At 37.5% G+C, this 22,501-nt stretch overlaps 1 protein-coding gene across 2 annotated transcripts in view; it reads right to left on the bottom strand.

Moving 5' to 3' along the window:
• The window catches only part of prkcbb (protein kinase C, beta b), a 125,245-nt gene that overhangs the window by 39,786 nt on the left and 62,958 nt on the right, over positions 1–22,501 (bottom strand). For both annotated transcript variants that reach the window (XM_084086772.1, XM_084086771.1), the window contains exons 8-10: positions 18,328–18,424; positions 5,642–5,782; positions 475–648 (exon numbers count right to left, since the gene is read on the bottom strand). In XM_084086772.1, the coding sequence (XP_083942898.1) occupies positions 475–648; positions 5,642–5,782; positions 18,328–18,424 (412 nt within the window). The remainder of the gene's footprint in view (positions 1–474; positions 649–5,641; positions 5,783–18,327; positions 18,425–22,501) is intronic.

The raw sequence follows: 22,501 nt of genomic DNA, 5'->3' as shown, positions 1-22,501 counted from the left end.
ACAGAACGAGATGAGAAGTGATGAGAGAAGAGGTGAGAAGAGAAGAGGTGAGAAGCGAAGAGACGAGAAGAGAATAGCAGAGGTGAGATGAGAAGGAATGAGAGAAAAGTCAAGAAGAGAGAAGACAGGAAGAGGTGAGAAGAGACAAGAAGAAAAATGAGATGAGAAGAGAATAGCAGAGGTGAGACGAGAAGGAATGAGAAGAAACGAGAAAAGATGAGAATAGACAAGACAAGAAGAGGCAAAAAGAGACAAGAAGAAAGACGAGACGAGAAGAGACGAGATGAGAATAGCAGAGGTGAAACGAGAAGGAATGAGAAGAGATGATAGAAGAGATGAAAACAGATGAGAAGAGAAGAGAAGAGACGAGATGAAAAGAGGCGAGAAAAGACGAGAAGAAAGACTAGACAGAAAGAGAATAGCAGAGGTGAGACGAGAAGGAATGAGACGAGACGAGAAAAGAAGCTGTAGTACCATGGTCTGAAAGCAGGAGTGCAGATAAGTGAGGAAGGGTGGTTTTCCTGACAAGGCCAACACTCTCTTCTCCACCATAGTGCATTCAACATCATCATCCTGGATCACCACATCCTTCTTCAGGATCTTTATGGCATACAGCTCATCTCCACCCTTCTTCTCGGCCAACATCACCTATAAAAAGGCAAACACAGAGAGTGAAGGTAGCAGGGATACTCAGAGTTATGTAACCAAACACATAACCAAAGCATTTGTGCAAGCAGGAGAAAATGAGCAAGGCAACACCGTAACACAACACATGAGCTTCATTTTTTAGCAGTAGATACACTGGCATTTGACTGCAGATCAATACAGCACTCATTCTCAGCACGTTTAGAGCACGTTAGACCAGAGAACAGCTGCAGCTGGGACAGAGATGATATACCAAGACGAGGAGAAATGACGGACAGAAGAGACAAAGCTCTCGCGACAGTGTGAGGACAGTAAGGAGCAGATTTGAGTGTGAAATCGTGAGGAAATCATGAGTGATGGGAGCGCAGATTTTAGGATTGAGCCTTAAAGCACATGCACTAAAGAGAATAAAAGAGATAACTATAGAGAAAGAGAAAGAGACAAAAAATGGAAGAAATATAGGCAGAGAGGTGAAAGAGTAGAGAGAAAGACTGCACTGAGTGAAGGAGCAATATAAATTGGGGAAGATGAAATTAAAAAAGTGAGGGAGAGACAAGGTTAATATCCTATAATATAATATAAGGTAGATAAAGTTAATATTGTATATTATATGTAAAAAAAGAACAAATATTTTAAATTACAAACAAACCTAACCTAAATACATTTTTCAAGCATAACATTGAAACAATCTAAACACGACAAAGTCTAATTAAATGCATTAACTTTTAACTAAACATGTTTTAAATAATGTCAATTAACATATCAAATACTATAATTAAAGCTAAACTACAAAGGAAATATACTAAATGATTAAACTAAAACTAAATTATAGGGTGAAAATAAAATATGAAATAAAATAAAAATAAAAAATAAAATTAAACAAACATTCTCAACTACAATACCACTGAGCAGAGAGACGTCTGTTAAAACATCTGCTATACCACACAAACATAGATGAAACATAGATGACCTGACAAATGAAATCAAACACAGATCTCAATAACTACCAATAAATGAAAAACAAATAAAAGCACTAAAATTTCAGGCTTCAAGTTTCAATTTCTACAGTACATTGCATCCATATGCAAATTAAGTTTATTTTTCAGTATAGAGTGACAGTAGTTGAAACGTTTTCAAAACTGTAGCTTTTCCAGCTACTTTTTTCTAACAAAAAGCACACTAAGGCAGTATTCTCTCTCCCGTATATGTAGAGCTAGAACATCTGATTCTTTGCAGTAAATCTGTTCATGTAAATAAAACCAATTCAAAAAAATATTTACAGATTTGAGTTCCTGGGTGGCATTTTAGTTTTTTTTTTTATTTAGCAAGTTGATTTTTCAAGTTGTGGAAAGAGTAGCAGCATGACCATAGCATAACCTTTAAGGAGCTTGGAAAGCTACAGATTCAAATTAGCTTCTCCAACACAGTTGGTGTGAATGTGTGTGTGCACGTGATGCATTTAAACCCAATTCAATATGCCTGACACAGCCGCAGCACTTCTTGTCACCAAACCAATAGCGCTTCATCAGTGTGTGAAAGCATCTCTCAAATAACTCCCCTCATTCTGCGCCAAGGTGACAGAGAAAGTCCTGACAGAGGAAAAGTAATGCTTAAAGAAACTTTACGGACAGTCTGACTCTGCCTTTAAGTTCTCTGTTGAAAATAAATGCACATATTGAAATGAGCAGAGTTATTTCAGTGTAAAGGCAGCCCCAGATGGACACCTTGTGACTGGCGATGGGAAAAGAGAAACGATACACTTCAACATTACAGAGGACACCATCTGCTCCTCACAGGCTCTACATCCTAACACACACACACACACTCACTCTACTCTGGCAGCATAGCAAGCAGGTTATGTCCATTCCAACGCATTCATTACCGCTGCATACCTGTTTAGAAAAACGCACATCAAACAAAAGGTACGCGACTGCACACGGTGCTTCAAAGTCTCAAGGACATTGTCAGCTAGTGCAGCCACACAACAGTCTCTGTTGGATGAGAACTGCTCCAGGATCAGCATATTCAAGGACAGAATCTGATCAATGACCACGTCTCCAACTGTGAGATCTGCATCAAAAGTTCCCTCTCCCATTCACACTTAATTTTCTTATTGAGCATCAAGTAAAAATATCCTTAAATATCCTTAAAAACAAGACTAATACTACTTGAAAAGCAAAATTGCATAAGATAAAAGGGGTCATCAATTGAGAAATCAAATTTTCCTTTTGACACATAAGAGGTCATTGTACTATAAAAATATCCTGTAAGTTTCAGAGCTCAAAACTTCCTTGTTCGTCCAAAAACGGCTTTTGTTGAAACCAAGCTCAGAAAACGACTCGTTACGTCATAGTGTGACGAAAGATCGCCTCTACAGAAGAAGATCAACGCCTACTTTTACATCATTGCCTCTTTAGCCCCGCCCACTCGTGCATGTCATGTAGTAGTAAATACGAGAGAGATGCAAATACAGGATTACGCCAGAAACAAAATGATAGAGATGCCTCTGAGGATTACAATTAGTTTTGAAGTGCCAAGTTGTGCAAAAACACAGTCTTTGCACTGCCATTCTTATGATCCTAACAAGAAAGCATGGATGAACTAGATTTTTAACGAAGTTCCAGTAAGATCATGTCAGTAAGACACTCTTCGCTTGTTTGCTTCATTTGACTGTGGATTCGACTTATAAAGCATATGTATTATGCAAAAATGTTTCACAATGATTGGCAAATGTTTCAACTACTGTACGTAACAAGGTATTTATCAACATTTGAAGTTTTCAGAACAATTCCAGATGTATGGCGGGGACAATAAAAAAATGATTTAGCAGTAAGCGTTTACTTCCAAGTCTTGAATGCGGTACGCCCGTCAAAACAGAGTGTTCGTTCAAAACAGGATAGAAAATAGCTTATTAATTCCAAATTAATGATAACATTATAAGTGGACCTTGGAGAACATTATAAAAACAATGCAGTTCATGACCCCTTTAACTTGCCGTCATGCTGATGGATCTAATAATGTTTATGTATGAGTGAATACACTGATGTTTTTAACATGACTGTGATATGAAGCAGGTCGCGATTGCTAATGAGAGACAGATATCAGCGCCACACGCGAGTCCCACAGATATAAAGGAATGAGGACATTTCATTCTACTGAACTACCCGCAAGTGTAGAATTACTACTCGCACAGGTCAGTTTATTAGACGAATGAAACTTGTGAAGTAACGCAGTTATAATGTTATTCTATGTGTTAGTTTGTTGGCTATATAAGACTAGCAGTAAGCTAGATCAACATTAGAATAACATACTGATCATATTCTAACATTTCATAATGTTGAGCTATATAACATTGATTAGTTTTATGTACATTTGCTCACCTGTCTAATAAAGTACATGCAAGAGCAGCGTCTCTGTCAAGTTGAAGTTTGTCACGGATGTGAAGCTCTCGAAAACGCCACGCTGATATTGATCCTCGTTTTAGTTCTCCTTTTTTCCCAAAGTCTGGTTGCCATGGTCCATAATGTTTGAACGAAACAACAATAGCGTGAGCGTGCCGCTAGACTTAACACAGTTGTCCACGTTTGTCGCCATGGTTACTATGGCAGTACGAGCGGAAACCAGGGATAACAAGGATATTATGTCACTGACAGGCGACAATGACCAGGGATGAGCCATTATTTAAAAGTGGAATTTCTCTGATCTTCTACCAAATCTTCTTTGGTAACTTTTGGGATATTGTAAGTACACAACTGCAGGAAATATATCACACTGTGCAAGTGATTTTATTACAAAAATCTTACATATTGTACCTTATGAAAAAAAACAAAAACTACTTCCTTCAGTTACTTTAGCTTTTAACAGACAAACTATGTTTCAAAAAACATGTTTTTATACTTCTATTTACTACAAAGTAGTTCCAATTTGATGTTGTCACTGTTATCCTAATTGTGACAGTTATCCTAATTGAACGCAACAAATTTAGAAATAAAAAATAAAAAGTACATTGTTGTGTTCATTATGGTTCCAATATGTCACCCTAACAAAATTTACAATACAGTCGATTCAACCTTAAGTGCAACAAGATTTCGGAAGTAAAAACCCCATTCATTTTCTCCATACGGGAACTGATTTTTAACAATAACTTAACCTTCAACCATTAAAGACAGGCCTACTGTGAGCTACAAGGTTGTAAAACGATGGAATAAGCTTTTGTTGAAGCGACCAGCCAGCATTATTTCTACTTATTTTTTTTATTTGGGTTTAACTGTGGAATTCCTGGTGAAGAATGACATTACCCATGATTCTGCAAAATAATCTGCATCAATCAGAGAATCGGAACACTGAGAATAACGTAGAGTCAGTAACCCTACACTCTATATACATCAACATCTTTAAATTAACAGTTTTATTTTTCTCCATTGCTTTTAATTAGATTGTCATTTGCAATGCTTCACTGTACTGTTGACCTTTCCCTCATTAAAGCTGTTAAGTTCTGGAAAACAAATACTGATTTTTTTTAATTGCAAGTTGTGGCTGACGTCAGCACTGACTTTCCCATCTGAACACGAGTCTATGAGATTGCAGAGAACCTCAAAACAAGAGGTTTCAAGATTCATGTACAGACATTTGTGCCTGATGTTTGGTCGCAGCACCAAACTGGACAGGTCAGACCACGTCTGTCGTGATGTGGACGACATCAAAAAGAGTCTCGGCTAATGATGCTGACAGAGGTCTAGCACTACACCTCAACATATCAATATCATTTTAAAAATCTTGTTGCCATGGCAACTGGCAGCAGCTGGAACATGAGCCTACATGAGAATGCCCACTCACCCTCCTATCTCCCCTCTTGCTGTCTTTTAGTCCTGCTCTCCAGTAATCTTAGTTGTTTAGAGTGACCTCACAGCTCAAGATTACCTGCTGCTCAAAGCACCAGCGAGCCTACCTGATACACACAGAGAGAAACAGAGCGAAAGACGAGGGCGAGAGTTACCTTTCCAAAGCTACCCTTGCCCAGCACCATGAGAAAGTTGAAGTCAGACAGTTTCATGCGGTCCCGGTTGCCATTGCTGTCGAATTTGGAGATGGCATTGGAGGAAGAGCCGTCTGTTTTGCTGGGACCAATTTTAGCTCTCTGTTGGGAAAGAGCAAAAAGAAACAATAAGCGTGTGTTAGTTTTGGGTCAGACACACACACACACACACACACACTTGTTTGTCTAGCATGCTGGCGACTTTCATTTGACTTCTATTGTTTTTATACTGAGTCAATAATATTTTCTTTCCCCTACTCCTAAAACCAACTGTCACAGTAACTTAATAATTCGTTACATTTATATATCGCTTTTTCTGGGTACTCAAAGTGCTTTACGGAAGGAGGAATCTCCTCAACCACCACCAATGTGCAGCATCCACCTGGATGATGAGACGGCAGCCATATTGCACCAGAACCCCCACCACACACCAGCTTAATGGTGGAGAGGAGACAGAGTGATAGAGCCAATCAGTATATATATATATGGGGAGGCCATGATGGACAGAGGCCAATGGGCAAATTTGGCCAGGATGCTGGGGTTACACCCCTACTCTTTCCCGAAGGACATCCTGGGATTTTTAATGACCACAGAGAGTCAGGACCTTGTTTTGACGTATCATCCAAAGGACGGTGCTCTTTGACAGTATAGTGTCCCCATCACTTTACTGGGGCGTTAGGACCCACACAGACCACAGGGTGAGCGCCCTCTGCTGGCCTCACTAACACCTCTTCCAGCAGTAACCTAGTTTTCCCAGGAGGTCTCCCATCCAGGTACTGACCAGGCTCAGCCCTGCTTAGCTTCAGTGGACAACCAGTCTTGGGCTACAGGGTGATACGGCTGCTGGCAGGCCAACTTAGGGACGACGCACCAATATTAAAATTATTGCTGGTAACAATAAGCTGATAATTATTTCCATGTTATGGCTGTAAATGGTCAATTAAAATATTGCACTATATTTTCTAAATAAATAAACTTATTAATAACTATATATATATATACACAGTACTGATGATACCGATAAAGTAAATATTATTTATAGAATATAAATATCTAATTAATGAAAAATATCGGCTTACTGTATAACAAATATGTCACCCATAAATTGTGCATCCCTACAGAAAACTGTTAGCATTTTTACATTTTCATCAGGACATTTACTATGTTTATTCAAAGCTGAACATATATAATACAAGACATTTGTGACAAGTTGACAGCTAGTCTGTAACTAGAAAGTCGCAGCATTACCGTAAAATGTCCACTTCCGAGCCACGCTTCAAACTTGTTTGAAATCTAGCCGTCTTGTCTTCATGAATGTGCAACGACTGAGAGCGCAGCAATGACTAAAGGCTAATGAAATAGTGAAAGAGCGAAATAGTGCAAGAAGACAGTGAGGCACTGTGAAGAGTGAGCAAATAAATAAATAATACAAAAAATCAACAGCTCCATATGTCTCCAAGCACCGTGTCATCTATATTTCTTGTCTTTTTCTAATTTTTCCCTGATCATTTGCTGGTCTCCACAATGATTTCTGGTTCTACCCTTGTGGGCAAAACCTGACCTACACACACACACACACACACGCACGCACACACATGCACACGCACGCACACACACACACACACACACACACACACACACACACACACACACACACACACACACACACACGCACGCACACGCACGCGCACGCACGCACGCACGCACACACACACACGTACGCACACACACGCACACACACACAAACAAACAAACATAAGAATGAGCCACAGCCTGACATGACTGACATCCCTTGTTTGTTTTTATCTGTTGATGTTACTGAATTTCTTAAGCAGGTCTATTCATCACGTCCTTGCTAAATCTGTCAAATACATGATTCAGCAAACGCTGGGTAAACCTTTCACCCAGACTGCAGATGAAGCAAATTTTGGCTATTGTGTGCATGTGTGAAAGAGACAGCATGTATCTGTAATACAAAGAGATATTAAATATGTCTTTGGCAGCATTTGTAAAACAGCTCTAAAGTGTTTGTTAGACACAGAGGAAGTGGGTGTGTGTCTGTTAAACTGTGGCGGTTTGTGCGTGTGTGTGTGTCTCGCTCTCCCTGGGTGAACGTTTAGTTTCTGGCAGTGATCTCGCTGCCCAAGCTGGCACGCTAGGGAATGACAGACGGCCTGTGTAAATGTCTGTGGTTTCTTCTGTATTAAGTGTGTGTGCGGTCACAGGCCATAGTCATTAGGCCCGGTCGGCTGCAGGCTGAGGGGAAATGTACTGCCGATTTCCTTGTTCACCAACTTTCTCCTTCACAGTCCACTGAGAACTGATCCATTATCTACAGCTGTGAGCCCATCACACCTACAGCAGCCTAGCAACAGGTCACGCACACACACACACGCACACACACACGCGCACACACACACACACACACACACACACACACACACACGCTAATACCATCTTAAATGCTCTAAAAGCTTTTTTCATTCACAACACGTTTGCATAGCACTTGGGGCCAGACAAAAAACACAACAGTGTGTCAAAATTCACACTTTTTTCTTTTTACACACTATTTTAACTGGAATTTCTCATTTTCCAATTCGGAATTGAAAAAAAAAAAAATTTATACATAAAAACAAGATCAATTTACTTGGGAAGCAAAATACATTATATATTAAGACTTTTGTATTGATTTTTTTTGTATTTAATCTTATTTAATCTATCTTATTTAAATATCTATATTTTATATAAATATTTAATATGTCTGTTTTATTTGAAAATTTACTTATTTAAACGATTTAAAAGATGTATTTAAATATTTGTTTTATATAAATACATATGCATGTTTAATTTTAATATTTAATTATTTAAATGTCTGTGTGTCTATCTTTTTTAGAAATTTGATTAAATATCTGTTTTATATAAATATTTAAATATGTATATATGGTTTATTTGAATAATTATTTAATTGGTCTCTTTTTTAACAATTTAAATATCTAGTTTATATAAATATTCGTTAACACTTTACAATAAGGTTTCATTAGTTAACTACTTTAGTTGGCATGCATTAAGAACGAACAAGACTTCTACAGCATTTATTAATCAAAATAATGTTAATTTCAACATTTACTAATACATTATTGAAATTAAAAGTTGTGTTTGTTAACATTAGTTAATGCACTGTGAACTAACATGAACAAACAATGAAAGGCTGTATTTTTATTATTAACAAAGATGAACAAACATGTAACACATTTTGTTCTTTTTTAGTTCATGTTAGTTAATACATTAACTAATGCTAACTAATGAAACATCGTTAAGTGTAACCAACTATTTATTTAAATGTTTTTTATATATATATATATATATATATATATGAATTTAAAACAAATTTTTATTAAATATATGTATGTATTATTTTATTAATTTAGTATTTATTTAAATGTTTGTCTATCTTTTTTATAAATTTGTTTAAACATGTTTTCTACGTTTAAATATGTTTATATGTTTTTTTATATTTAAATATCTATTTTATATAAATATATTTAAATATCTGTCTGCATTTTTTAAAAATATATTTAATGAAATATATTTATGTATTATTTGAATATTTATTTATTTAATACATTTATTTATTAATAATGGAGGACAGAACTGACAGGAAACTACAGGAGGAAACTTATATCTAAGCCTTATTCAATGTAAGTGCCACCCTGCAACATGTTAGGGCATGTCCTCTGTCCGCTAGGCCACATTTCAGAAAAACTAACACACTGAACTACACTAAAAATAAAAATACACTAAAAATGTTGTCTTTTTTTATTTGCTAATTTATGCAGTGCACACGCAGCTCTTAAAATTACACATGCCACTAACATGATGTGATGAACAAGAGGTGACTGTAATTAAAACCGTGCTAAGCTTATTTCAATTCAGACACCTTTTCAATCATTCCAAATTAATTTCCGCATGCCCATCGCTTTCCCCATGATTCCACAGTTATTCACCAGCAGAATGAATGTGTAGGATTGCCTGGGTCCCCTCGGTCCATCCCACACGCTCCTGTCTCTCCTGCCCTCTCTCTCTCGCAGCCTCTTGGAGTACATTCAATTTTAATTTCCAAACTGCTGCCATATTGTGAGGCTGGCATGCAGCTCAGTCTAGCATAGAATTCCATTAACCCAGTCCCTACTGTTCAGACGCCACACTTCACACTGTCCCTGCAGACAAACACGGACCGGCTGCCCAGCACTCAGCCTCACTCACACATCTCTGCCTCTTTTTCTACCAAATAAAACGAATATCCTGTCATCATTTACTCGCCCTCGTGTTGCTCCAAACCTGTATGACTGACTTTCTTCTGTAGAACATAAAATGAGAAGTTTAGAATATTGTACTGGCTGCTCTGTTTAATACAATTACAATGAATGGGGACTGGAACCCTCGGAAGCATCATAAAAGTGGACCATATGACTCATGTGTTATATTCAGAATAACTAAACTAAAGTAGTTGAAAACTTTGGCCAAAACTGCTCTGGGCTCTTGATAATTAATATAGAAATTGTGCTTTAGAGTCAGATCTTTTCAATGAATCTATTCATTGAGTTAATTTGACTGATTTGTTTTGTGAGTTCAACTCAGTGACTCAACATTCCAGTGAACAGCTCATTGGAGAGGAGGATTGACAGCCAACGTCTTACATTCCTCACACAATCTATCATTTAATAGAAGACTATATATATATGGTATATATATGTGTATGTATATATATGTGTGTGTGTGTATATACACTCACCTAAAGGATTATTAGGAACACCATACTAATACTGTGTTTGACCCCCTTTCGCCTTCAGAACTGCCTTAATTCTACGTGGCATTGATTCAACAAGGTACTGAAAGCATTCTTTAGAAATGTTGGCCCATATTGATAGGATAGCATCTTGCAGTTGATGGAGATTTGTGGGATGCACATCCAGGGCACGAAGCTCCCGTTCCACCACATCCCAAAGATGATCTATTGGGTTGAGATCTGGTGACTGTGGGGGCCATTTTAGTACAGTGAACTCATTGTCATGTTCAAGAAACCAATTTGAAATGATTCGAGCTTTGTGACATGGTGCATTATCCTGCTGGAAGTAGCCATCAGAGGATGGGTACATGGTGGTCATAAAGGGATGGACATGGTCAGAAACAATGCTCAGGCAGGCCGTGGCATTTAAACGATGCCCAATTGGCACTAAGGGGCCTAAAGTGTGCCAAGAAAACATCCCCCACACCATTACACCACCACCACCAGCCTGCACAGTGGTAACAAGGCATGATGGATCCATGTTCTCATTCTGTTTACGCCAAATTCTGACTCTACCATCTGAATGTCTCAACAGAAATCGAGACTCATCAGACCAGGCAACATTTTTCCAGTCTTCAACTGTCCAATTTTGGTGAGCTCGTGCAAATTGTAGCCTCTTTTTCCTATTTGTAGTGGAGATGATTGGTACCCGGTGGGGTCTTCTGCTGTTGTAGCCCATCCGCCTCAAGGTTGTCCGTGTTGTGGCTTCACAAATGCTTTGCTGCATACCTCAGTTGTAACGAGTGGTTATTTCAGTCAAAGTTGCTCTTCTATCAGCTTGAATCAGTCGGCCCATTCTCCTCTGACCTCTAGCATCAGCAAGGCATTTTCGCCCACAGGACTGCCGCATACTGGATGTTTTTCCCTTTTCACACCATTCTTTGTAAACCCTAGAAATGGTTGTGCGTGAAAATCCCAGTAACTGAGCAGATTGTGAAATACTCAGACCGGCCCATCTGGCACCAACAACCATGCCACACTCAAAATTGCTTAAATCACCTTTCTTTCCCATTCTGACATTCAGTTTGGAGTTCAGGAGATTGTCTTGACCAGGACCACACCCCTAAATGCATTGAAGCAACTGCCATGTGATTGGTTTATTAGATAATTGCATTAATGAGAAATTGAACAGGTGTTCCTAATAATCCTTTAGGTGAGTGTATATATATATATATATATATATATATATGTGTATATACGCACAACCGGCATAGGGTCATAGAACGTCTCTGAAAAGGTTCACGCCCACTTTTAGGGGAAAACAAACCGGCGAGCACCATACACAGTATCGGATTGAGGACGTGTACTAACCCTTACAAACATGTAATTTGTATTTAAACATTTTTTTTCACACAGTAGGCTACCCCTATTATGTATTTGTATTTAAATAAATTTTTCCACACAGTATTTTGTATTTTTATTTTATTTTAAATACATTTCCATGTATTTATGCCCATCTCTGCCTGCCATCATCATCAATATCTTGCTGTTATGGAAATATCATGAATTAGGGATGATGCTATCGAAAGCTAAATCAGGCTAGTTGTATGGCTGGACAGAAAAGTGCACTCAGTAGCTACTCTAAATATAAAGACATAATATATACATTTAAAGATGTTTACTTCTTAAAACCGAAGTAAAATCATTCACTGGCTACCTGGTGACCCGATGACACTTCTGGCCACTGGGTGGGGGTTGTTAGACCAATTTGACGCTGGTAGGGACATGTTTTTAAGTTGCCCAAATTAAGTTTATAAATGTTCATGCTCTATGGAAGGCAGGGTGGACATATAATTACTCGACATATTTCATCTAAGTGATTTCTGAAGTTATACACGTCTGCCGGCTGTGTACGGACGTTGTTTTGTGCCGCTATTTTGTATTGAAGTCTATGGGAAGTCTGGTTTGTTTTGCCCTAAAAAGGGGCGGTTACGAAATTGACAGTTAAGTTCCCGGATGTGCCGGTTGTATGTATATGTGTATATATGTATATATATGTGTATATATATTTTTTTTTAGATATTAAATATGCTTTACACACACACACACACAAAAAAAATGATTCTAATGATTTATCACAACTTTGTATCCTTTGTCAAATCAACTTAGATAATGTGGTTCAGATAACATTTTGAGTTTCTATTTATTAAACCAATCTCCTTCATTGTATGAACTGAAAATGTTTAAGGCAACCAGGTAATATATATTAAAAAAAGAAAGAAAAAAAATTTATATATATATATATATATATATATATATATAGACACACACACACACTATTTGAATATTTATTTATTTAAATACATGTTTTATTTGAATACTTTTTATTAATTCATGGGACAGAACTGACAGAAAACGATAGAAGGGATGTTATCTGCAAATTATTGCTCTGCTCTTTGGGTTCATCTGGAAACGTTACAGTTAACAGCTCATTGGAGGAGATGACTGTCAGTGAATGACATGTCGTATGTACCACTTTTATGATCCGTTTACAATGCGTTTGCATCCTTTTTAAAGCTTAAAGGTTCCAGAGCCCATTCATTGTAATTGCCTGGAAAATACCATGCAGCACATTCTTTCATTCCACAAGGGGGAAAAAATAATACATGTTTGTATTAATATGACGGTGAGTACATTTTCCCCATCTCTCACTGGTTCGGTAGGTCTGATCTGTAGATCTGCGGATAGGGACATGTGACCTCTGGGGGAAAAGCCTTTTGAGAAGCTCTATCTCTCAGCCAAAACCACGAGTTGAGTGGCGCCATTGATCTCTGCTAACACACACACCATACATGCACACAGAAAACGCTCTCCACCTCCTCCTCCATCGATTGCTGGGCGTGAACGAGCGATTAGCTCTGTATCCAGCCATCACTGGACTAAGGCAGTGTTTCTTTCTTTTGTAAAAGCAAACATCTCAGCCATATTCTTCGCAGCAGTAAAACCCATCCACACGCACTCACACAGACATGCAGCAACAAACGACGACCCAGTGACGACAACTTTCATTTGTCTGATCCAGAATGGACAGGATGGATGCAAGAAAGGAGGAAAGAGAGAATGGGAAGGGAGGGATAAAAACGAAAAGGAGACAAATGCTAATGTGGGTAGATTTCCACTGAGCTGAATGCGTCGCTTTCACCGTGCTTCACTGCACACAAATACAGCCATTTCTGCGCAGCAGTGTGGAGGGTAGAGTGAGAAAGAAAGAAAAAAAAAAGAAAGAAAGTAATTTGTTCATAGTGGTGAGATGTGGAGGGAGGTGGCCACGTCCTGACAGGTCAAATTACAGGTGAATAAAAGTTGAGATGCTATCAACAGGATAGCGGCTATTAGGTGAGACGACTTAACAGTTCTGATTACACCTCTGACACACACACACACACACACACACAGAAATCCACACATCCACAAAAGATATCATCGTACAGAAGTACTAGCGTTTCCATACAGGGATGAAAGGCTTGGGGAAGAGTTCACCAAAATTAGCAATGCTAACATGCCAGCTCAGCTGTTTTCAAAATACTTATTTATCACTCAGCAGTATTCTCAGAAGACCCTATTTGGGATTCAACATCTTTTTTTTAGTAGCAAAAAAAGTTTAGTTAATTATTCCTGCTTTTTATTTTTTAATTAGTGACGAAATTACTGATTAAAATTACTGATTAAATTTATGGTTAATTTTTTTTATTTAATTGAGCTGAAAATGAATCAAATGAAAATGAAAGTGATTTGCTTCCCAAATCCCTTTAAAAGGAGATTTATTTATTGGTGATATTGGTGAACGGAAAATGAATTATATCTACTAAGTACTAAGTATATTTACTATAAATATACCACACTTTTTTTTCACAAAGCCATAAAAAAATACTGACTGTGCAAAATAAAGTGCAAATAATTAAACATCATAAAAAATTGTTTAGTTCCTAGTGTTCTTACTATTTAGTGTACATTTACACTGTCCTAAAAAGTTTGGACACCCCCTATAAGTTTTAAAGTGGGGTTTTGGATAATATCAGCATAAATTCTTATACTCTTGGTGTCAGTTAATTAAAGTGACTTGCAATTATCACTGAATACCAGAAATAAAGATTTTAATTTTGATTACATAGCATAACATAACATAACATGGAAATCACTCTGGTATTTTTCTGTTCTAAAGACAATAATTTTTTATTTAATAAAATGTGTGCAAAATCAAATCAAATCAAATCAAATCAAATCAAGTATATTTGTATAGCGCTTTTCACAATACAGATTGTATCAAAGCAGCTTCACAGTATTAAAATAAAATAATACAACAAAGTTTGTTTCTAGTGGAATTTATTGATTGATAGAATAAAATTAAATATCCCCAAAATATCCCCAACTGAGCAAGCCAAAGGCAACAGTGGCAAGGAACCGAAAAAACTCCATCAAGTGACCTAATGGTGTCCTAAAACTCCATCAGGTGACCTAATGGAGAAAAAAAAAAAAACCTTGGGAGAACTCAGGCTCAAATCATAACAAAATAATGAGGATTTATATGCTGATGCTGATCCAAAATCGAACACGCTGGTAATCTTAATCTGTTTGTCCTAATAAATTAATTAAAATAAATGATCTAACATTTAATATATAGTCCCTAAAGCAGCTTAGTAAGTGACTTTTTGTGTAGTAACTTTACTAACAGAGTGCTTAAACTTAAATTAAGAAGTGTGCAGCTTGGCAAAGTACAGCTTTAAAGTAAGTAATTAGTGTTAAGAGTTTTTTATTTTTTTAATAATGCAATGGATTCAGATTCAAAAAAATAAAAATTAAAAAAGAGCGTCACGCTATTGATCCCTGGGCAATTTAAGTTCATAGGAACATTCGTATCCATATAAAACAGGAGTTGATCCAAAATGAGTGTGAGATAATGAGTCATTTCCCTGTCTCTGTTTTCATGCTGAGCCAAATCTGGCTATAACTCACGACGCGGGAACAAAAGTTGACGTGAGGCTACAGCTCTGAGCGTTGAGAGATGTGGGTGTTCTGGTCCTACAGCGCAGGAACAGGAGTGACCGTCTCTATGTTACTGACACGGATCCTGAGGGAGGCCTGCATGTGTGTGTGTGTGTGTGTGTGTGTGTGTGTGACGGGGCTGCTGGCAGGTAGCCTGATACAGACCGGCCTTAATGAGCTCAATATGAGCACCAACAGGCCAATCCTTCATCTGCCCCCTCCACCTTTCAGCAGAGACCTGCCCTGACCGCAAACACCCTATAGACATAAACTGACTCGCTAGCCGTTCCTACATCTCCCATTCTGATGCTCTCAAATAGAGCCTAAGCATTTCTTCCTCACAACCATTCACAGTCTTCAAGCATGCTGGGAATGCAGGGTCATTTATTCTCAGCCAGCAACAGTCGAACAACATAGATCTGAACAAGACACCAGATGTGATGCTAATCTATGACAGAATTGCTCTAAAGCTAGTGAGCCTACAGAGCCAGCAGAGGCAACACAAAGCCTGCTCCATAATTCCAAAACAGAATTTTGGAAAACAGAAATTTTTGCATAAATAATTATTAATTATTTTTATCATTAATGTTATTACTATTATGATTATTGTCATTATGATTATTATTAATATTGTTGTTATTATGGAATATAATCAGTAAGTTACTAAAAAATAAGAGTGTTCATTTGTCTATATAGACAGTAGGACATGCTGCTACAAGCAGTCTGTTCATATCATTTAAAATAGTTTATATTATAATTATAATAATCATAATCATCATCATCATCTTCAACTTTATAACCATCTTCTTTGCCATATAAACTGTAAATAATAATAATAAATGTTTTCAATATGTAAAAATTAATAAATTGTTATTATTATTATTTCGTAAAAATGTAACCATTAAGTTACTAAAAGAGTGTTAACATTTGTCAACATAGACAGTAGGAAGTGAAGCAACTAGGTTTCGAAATTAGTAAGTCTAAGTTCCAATTTATACAATAATGATAAAAATGATAATAACGATAATAATAAGTATTATTATTATTTGCAATATGTAAAAACAAATAAATTATTATTATTAATGTTATTAATATTTTTGCATGAATGTAATGATGTTACTAAAAATAAGAGTTTGTTCAAACTAGTCTATGGCCTTTCCCAAATTGCACACTTCATATGCACTTACGGTCTTGTGAATTACAATGGCCGCAACGTGATTTTGAAGTCCACAAGACCATAGGGTGCCCCTTTTGACATTTTAGGTTACAGAGGGGTGCTCGCAAACAGTCAATATGCGCCCTCGAAGCACACTTTTGCCAACCAAGCTGTTATTCCACAGCAGACTTCAACCTGACAGTCAAAGCGGCGTTGCGTCATGAAAGTGTGGACTCAGAGGAAGACCGCGAGAGTTTAGCCTGCCATTTGGGTGGACGGGTCTATATAGACAGTGGGATGCGAGGCTACTAGGTTTTGAAATGAGTAAGTCTGAAGCTATATAAATTCCAATTTATAAAATGATAAGATGCTGGTCAGTAGGTTTTGAAATGAATCAACATACCTCACCATCTCAGAGTACAAAAGGAGAGAGACAAAAAAGATAAAGAGAGAGAGGGGGAAAAAAAGACTTAAACAGTTGTGTTCTTTCCTCCATGATGTGTGAAATGCCAGCCATCAGGTGAGCGACAGATTGACCATTTCTCACATTTTGCATTATACATCACACCACAGTAGGAAAACTGCCAGCTCAGACACACATGCTCAGCCACACACACGCGCACTCAGACACACACACAAGCGCTAAACCTCACATTGGGCTGTTCATAAATAATACCATCATGCACTGCGTCCACAGCTGGGTCTGCTCGCGGGACTGTCTGAATTATGCAGAGACCTGCACAGCCTATGCCCCTTCACACACACACACACACACACACACACACACACACACACACACACACACACACACACACACACACAACATGCATGCCACACGCATCACATGCACGCACCAATAGGCACAAACCAACTGTCGAAACCATTTTCACCTATCAACTTAGTGGGAAACATGTCTGAACTACTAACTACTGTATGCTCTCAAAAGATGGAGGAAACCAGAGGAAAGGGGACTTTAAAAATGTACCCGAATCAGTCTGTGGAGAAAAAAAGCCCATGGATCAGGAGCTTCGTGCAGGTACCTCTCAGTCAGCTCCATTCTGTATTCAAATTGGGACATGCGGAGCAGAATGCAGGTTGACATGAGTGTGATTACTTTGGGAGGAAGCTGGGATTTGCCAATGTGTTATTTGTGCCAGATTTGTCAGTGAGTGATATATGCTTCATGCACAAAGACCTCTCTCTCTCTTTCACCTGCTTGCACCCAGTTCGGAGTGTCAAAATCAACATAAAATCAAAACTGGCCCTATTTACTCTCTTTTTTTCCATTCCTGGTCTTATTAGGCATCATTCCAGCATATGTTATTCCAATAAAAATGTTTGTCTTCACAATCTTTTGCTAAAATATAATGTATCTAAACGACTTTTTTCCTCTTACTTGACTCCATTCAGTTAAAAAAAACTTTTCATAATTCAAGAAACACGCAATTAATAAAATCAAGTCCCACTCTACATTTATTTCTTTTCATGTTATATCGAATTATGAATAGAAAATGAGTTGTGAAGTTTCAGGTTGACTTTAAACCAGTGAAGAATGGAGAATATTCTACTACACCCATCCCTCCCATATTGATCCACAAACACACACACGCACACTCTGGCACAGTCCAAAAAAAGCAGGTGACCCCATACACACATGCTCACCTCAAACTTCTGCCGGAATTCCTCATTGCCTTCTTCTCCCTCGGCCGGGACAGGTACGTTGAAGTACTCGCCCTCTTCCTGACTGAGCAGCTTAAACCTGCATGTTTGTGTGTGTGCATGTGTTTGACAGACAGAAAATAAGGCACATTTAGATGAGTGCAGGATCTCAGCAGTATCACATATGGTTCAGTAACAGACATTAAATCCTCCTCTGATAATGGCTCCATCTGGCCGCTATAGGAATTGGGTACTGCTCGCGCGCTTCCTGAAACGGCACATTTTGCGAAATTACCTCAGCTCATTTAAACCATTCATACGCTTACAGTTTCCCTCTCAGCGGGGACGACCTTGACTATGATCAAGTGCGGAGAGGAATCCAACCGGTTTGAGTTGCCCCCAAACAGCTTTCAAACGTCTGAGGGACAGCGTGATACCCCGTCTCATATTCAGCTCTTCTAACATCTGTGCTCCCAGATAGCAGAAAATCAGCTTCCTGTTTAACGGTGTGAGGTGACCATTGCTGGGTTTTGCTACTGATGTGATAGGAGGCCCTGTGTTCGTCTTGCCTCTGGTGTGCGCGGGTGTGTGTGTTGTGTTTATGACTGGAGATGAGTCATGACTGCAGTGCTCTCCCACTACACTTCTTCCTTCCACATCTAGACCTCCAGAGGCTTTAATGTGTGTGAGCGTCTTCGTCACATTCATAGAAATAGGAAAGAGCACGAGAATGGCAGTTAGCATGAAATGATGTGGATCATTTTTCTTATAGGTCAAGTAATATGATACATGAATATATTAATTTACTTTATTAATATTATAATTTTATTTATTATGTTATTATATATTTATGTTACACTACAATTTTTTAAAATGTTTTTAAATTCATCAAACCAAAGGCTGCATTTATTTGATCAAACATATAGTAAAAACAGTAATATTGTGAAATATTACAACTTAAAAAAACTATTTTATATTAACATTTTAAAATGTAATTTATTCTTGTGATGTCATAGCTGAATTTTCAGCATCATTGCTCCAGTCTTCACTGTCACATGATCCTTCAGAAATCATTCTAATATGATGATTTGCTGCTAAATAAACATTTATTATTATTGTCAATGTTGAAAACAGTTTTATTTTTTTTATATTTTTTTTTAGAAACTATGATACAAATGTATTTTCTGTTACTTTTGATCAATTTCATTAATCCTTCATCCAAACAAAATTTGCATTCTGGGAAGGTTTTATGCGTCTTTGGTACTGGAACAGCAGTTTTACTGTTTCCAAGTTATACATTATCTTTTAATATTCATTTTATATAATTTTATCCAGAGAACAGGTGTGAATACAGCTGAAATGTCAATGATTTAATATTGGAAATTGGAAATAAAATGTATCAAATGTATTTAAACAATTAATGTTATCAATAGCTCATTGATTAGCAATTTATCTACAAAGGTTTGAATATAATATAATATAGAAAAAAACATTACTGAATGCACCTTTACAATTTTTGCATTTGGCCAATTTCATAATGCTTTTAGTGAATAAAATGTTACCATAATTACATTTATTATGCAAAATGTACAATATAAAATTACTGTTTTATCTGACACTGTAGTGTTGCAAGTGATTGGACAATCGAAGCCATTTTTTTTAAATATCCTGTAAAAACAAAACAAAAAAACAACTTCTCATACTCCGTCCACTAGCAAATATGAATGAGTGTTGCGTCGAGACAGTGACAGCTCTGACAAAGAGATTGTGATCATGTGGATCTGTCCTGACTGAAGGTAAACTGGGGAGCAGAAACGTCAACTCTAATCTGACACTCTGTGCTTTGCTGTCAGGTGGCAGGAAGCAGCCATCGAAGTCACATAGAGCCTCATTACTGCTCTGAAACGGCCTTACAAAACACATACACGCATCTCGTCAAACCATCCAGTAAAAGTCACATCTGGAAAGCAAAACAAAGGGTGCATCTCAATCAGCTCCCTAGTTCAGTAGTCAGGGCACTGATCAGGAAGTCAGCCATTTTAAGGGCTATCTCAATTGCAAAATCAGACATTCACTCCCTAAAAAGTCCCGCAACGCACTGTGAAAACCATCCTCACAATGTTCCCTTACTGGAAGTTCTGAAGCACGAAGCATAAATCACATGACATGGGCCAACTCACTGCACATAATGATATCCAATAGACATTTTTTTTACGCATAAACATACATCGCTGAGCAGGTAATGAACATAATCTAGCAAACATTTACAATTGTTTTACGGCTGAAATGTTGCACGCATATGTAACAAGCATTTATCAAGCAAGTATTTATCATAATGTACTTTAACATTAAAATAATTTTTTGGAAAGATGTCAGTTCTGCTGTAAATACCAGTAGTGATGTTGTACAATGAGGACGTTGCCATGTCGCCAGAAATAGAGTCATCAGTGTCCCAATGTGTAGTGAGCCAGCGTCCTTACCAGTGTCTGAATTCATGTACACGATATACTGATTCACGACCTAGGAAGCTAAAGAGCTGATTGAGACACACCGACAGAGAGAGGAGACACTAAAAAAAGGGAAACAAAAACATAAAACTAGTCAACCTCACTAATCGATCACTTGGTTTTGTTTGCCATTGGGACCAAACCCTACTGGTCAATAAATTTAAGTTCTAAATCTGTCTTTCAAACATTCTATTAAAGTGGACATTCTATTTTTTTATTATTATTTTTTAAAACATATTTTACATTGTTGCAACACCTGTCAGTAACGCTCTGTTTAGTTCCTGTCTTTATGAATCCCCCCCTCCGAAAAGCGCAGTGTGTTGTGATTGGTCAAATGCTTTGAGCGTGTTTCGGAAATATCACACCCCTTACCATAACCGCGAGTTTCAACACGCTAACTCAACTCTATCAGGCCTCGTCCCCTTTATATTATGGTATACTGATATTATACAGAAATCATACTATCCATACTAATAGTGATATTAAACACATTTTAGGCTTAATATGAAGAAATGTGCATTGTGCAATAAAGAAGTACTCCAAATAAAGTTTAATTATAATTTTTATATCAGTAAGTCTCAAGTGATATGTCAGTAAATTTGTTAATGGATTTGTAGTATACTTAGTATGAAATAAATATATTTTAAATACATTTTGGTAAAGATTTTTCACTAGGGTGTATATATATATATATATGTTTAGTACTGTACAATGACAAATAAAAGGTCCCTTGTAAAGGGTTATAATTGTGTGTCCCTGGCTTTTAAGAGTTTGAAAAAGTCCTACCGCAGACATTAAAGGTCCCATATTATGCCCCTTTTCACAAGATGTAAAATAAGTCTCTGATGTCCCCAGAGTGTGTATGTGAAGTTTCAGCTCAAAATACCCAACAGATCATTTTTTACAGCATGTTTAAATTGTAATTTTTTGGGGCACAGAAAAACACGCTGTTTTAGTGTGTGCCCTTTAAATGCAAATAAGCTGCTGCTGGACGACCCAGGGGGCGGAGCTTCATGAGCTCTCGCTCAGTCTCTCAGAACAATTTCATCTCACGGAATGATGATAATATCAGAAACTCTCAGTAACGGTGTTCATTTCGAGTCGGACAATAATGCCTACAGAGTCAGAGTGCTGTATAGAGATGGAACAGGTATAGTTTAGTAGTTTAATTACGGTTATAACGTATTTGTCATCTGCTTGTATGTATCCATTATTAATAGCCTACAAGTCTGCTGTTTCGGACCAGGTCAGAATGATGATCAAACATATACTGATGAGTTTAATAAGTTTATTGTACATCACACAAAAGATGAAGCGTCAGTTTTACTTCTGAAAATCACCGTAAGAGCTGAGTAAACACAGTAAGTTATAAGAAGTGCGCAAGTACATAAACGAATTTCGGTAGAGTTGAGGGAGCATTTTCTTTAAAAACAAAATAATTCCACTTCGTCTTCAGCGGCTGCCTCAGATTTCGGGAGTAAATAGAGAGAGCTATGTGGATTAATACATCCAGCCAGACAACATCTACAACTCTTGGGAGACATTCTCATCAGTGCAGCAGCTGTGAACGCGATCAGGGCGGGTCTATGTTGAAACGGCAGTGTCTGTCAACGCTCGTGGGCGGGGCCTGTGCTTAGTGACGTCACTAAAACAGCATTCTGAAAACAGGT

Source organism: Abramis brama, assembly GCF_963993115.1.
Source record: "Abramis brama genome assembly, chromosome: 1".
Lineage (NCBI taxonomy): Eukaryota > Metazoa > Chordata > Actinopteri > Cypriniformes > Leuciscidae > Abramis > Abramis brama.
This window is presented reverse-complemented; position numbering and strand designations above follow the sequence as displayed.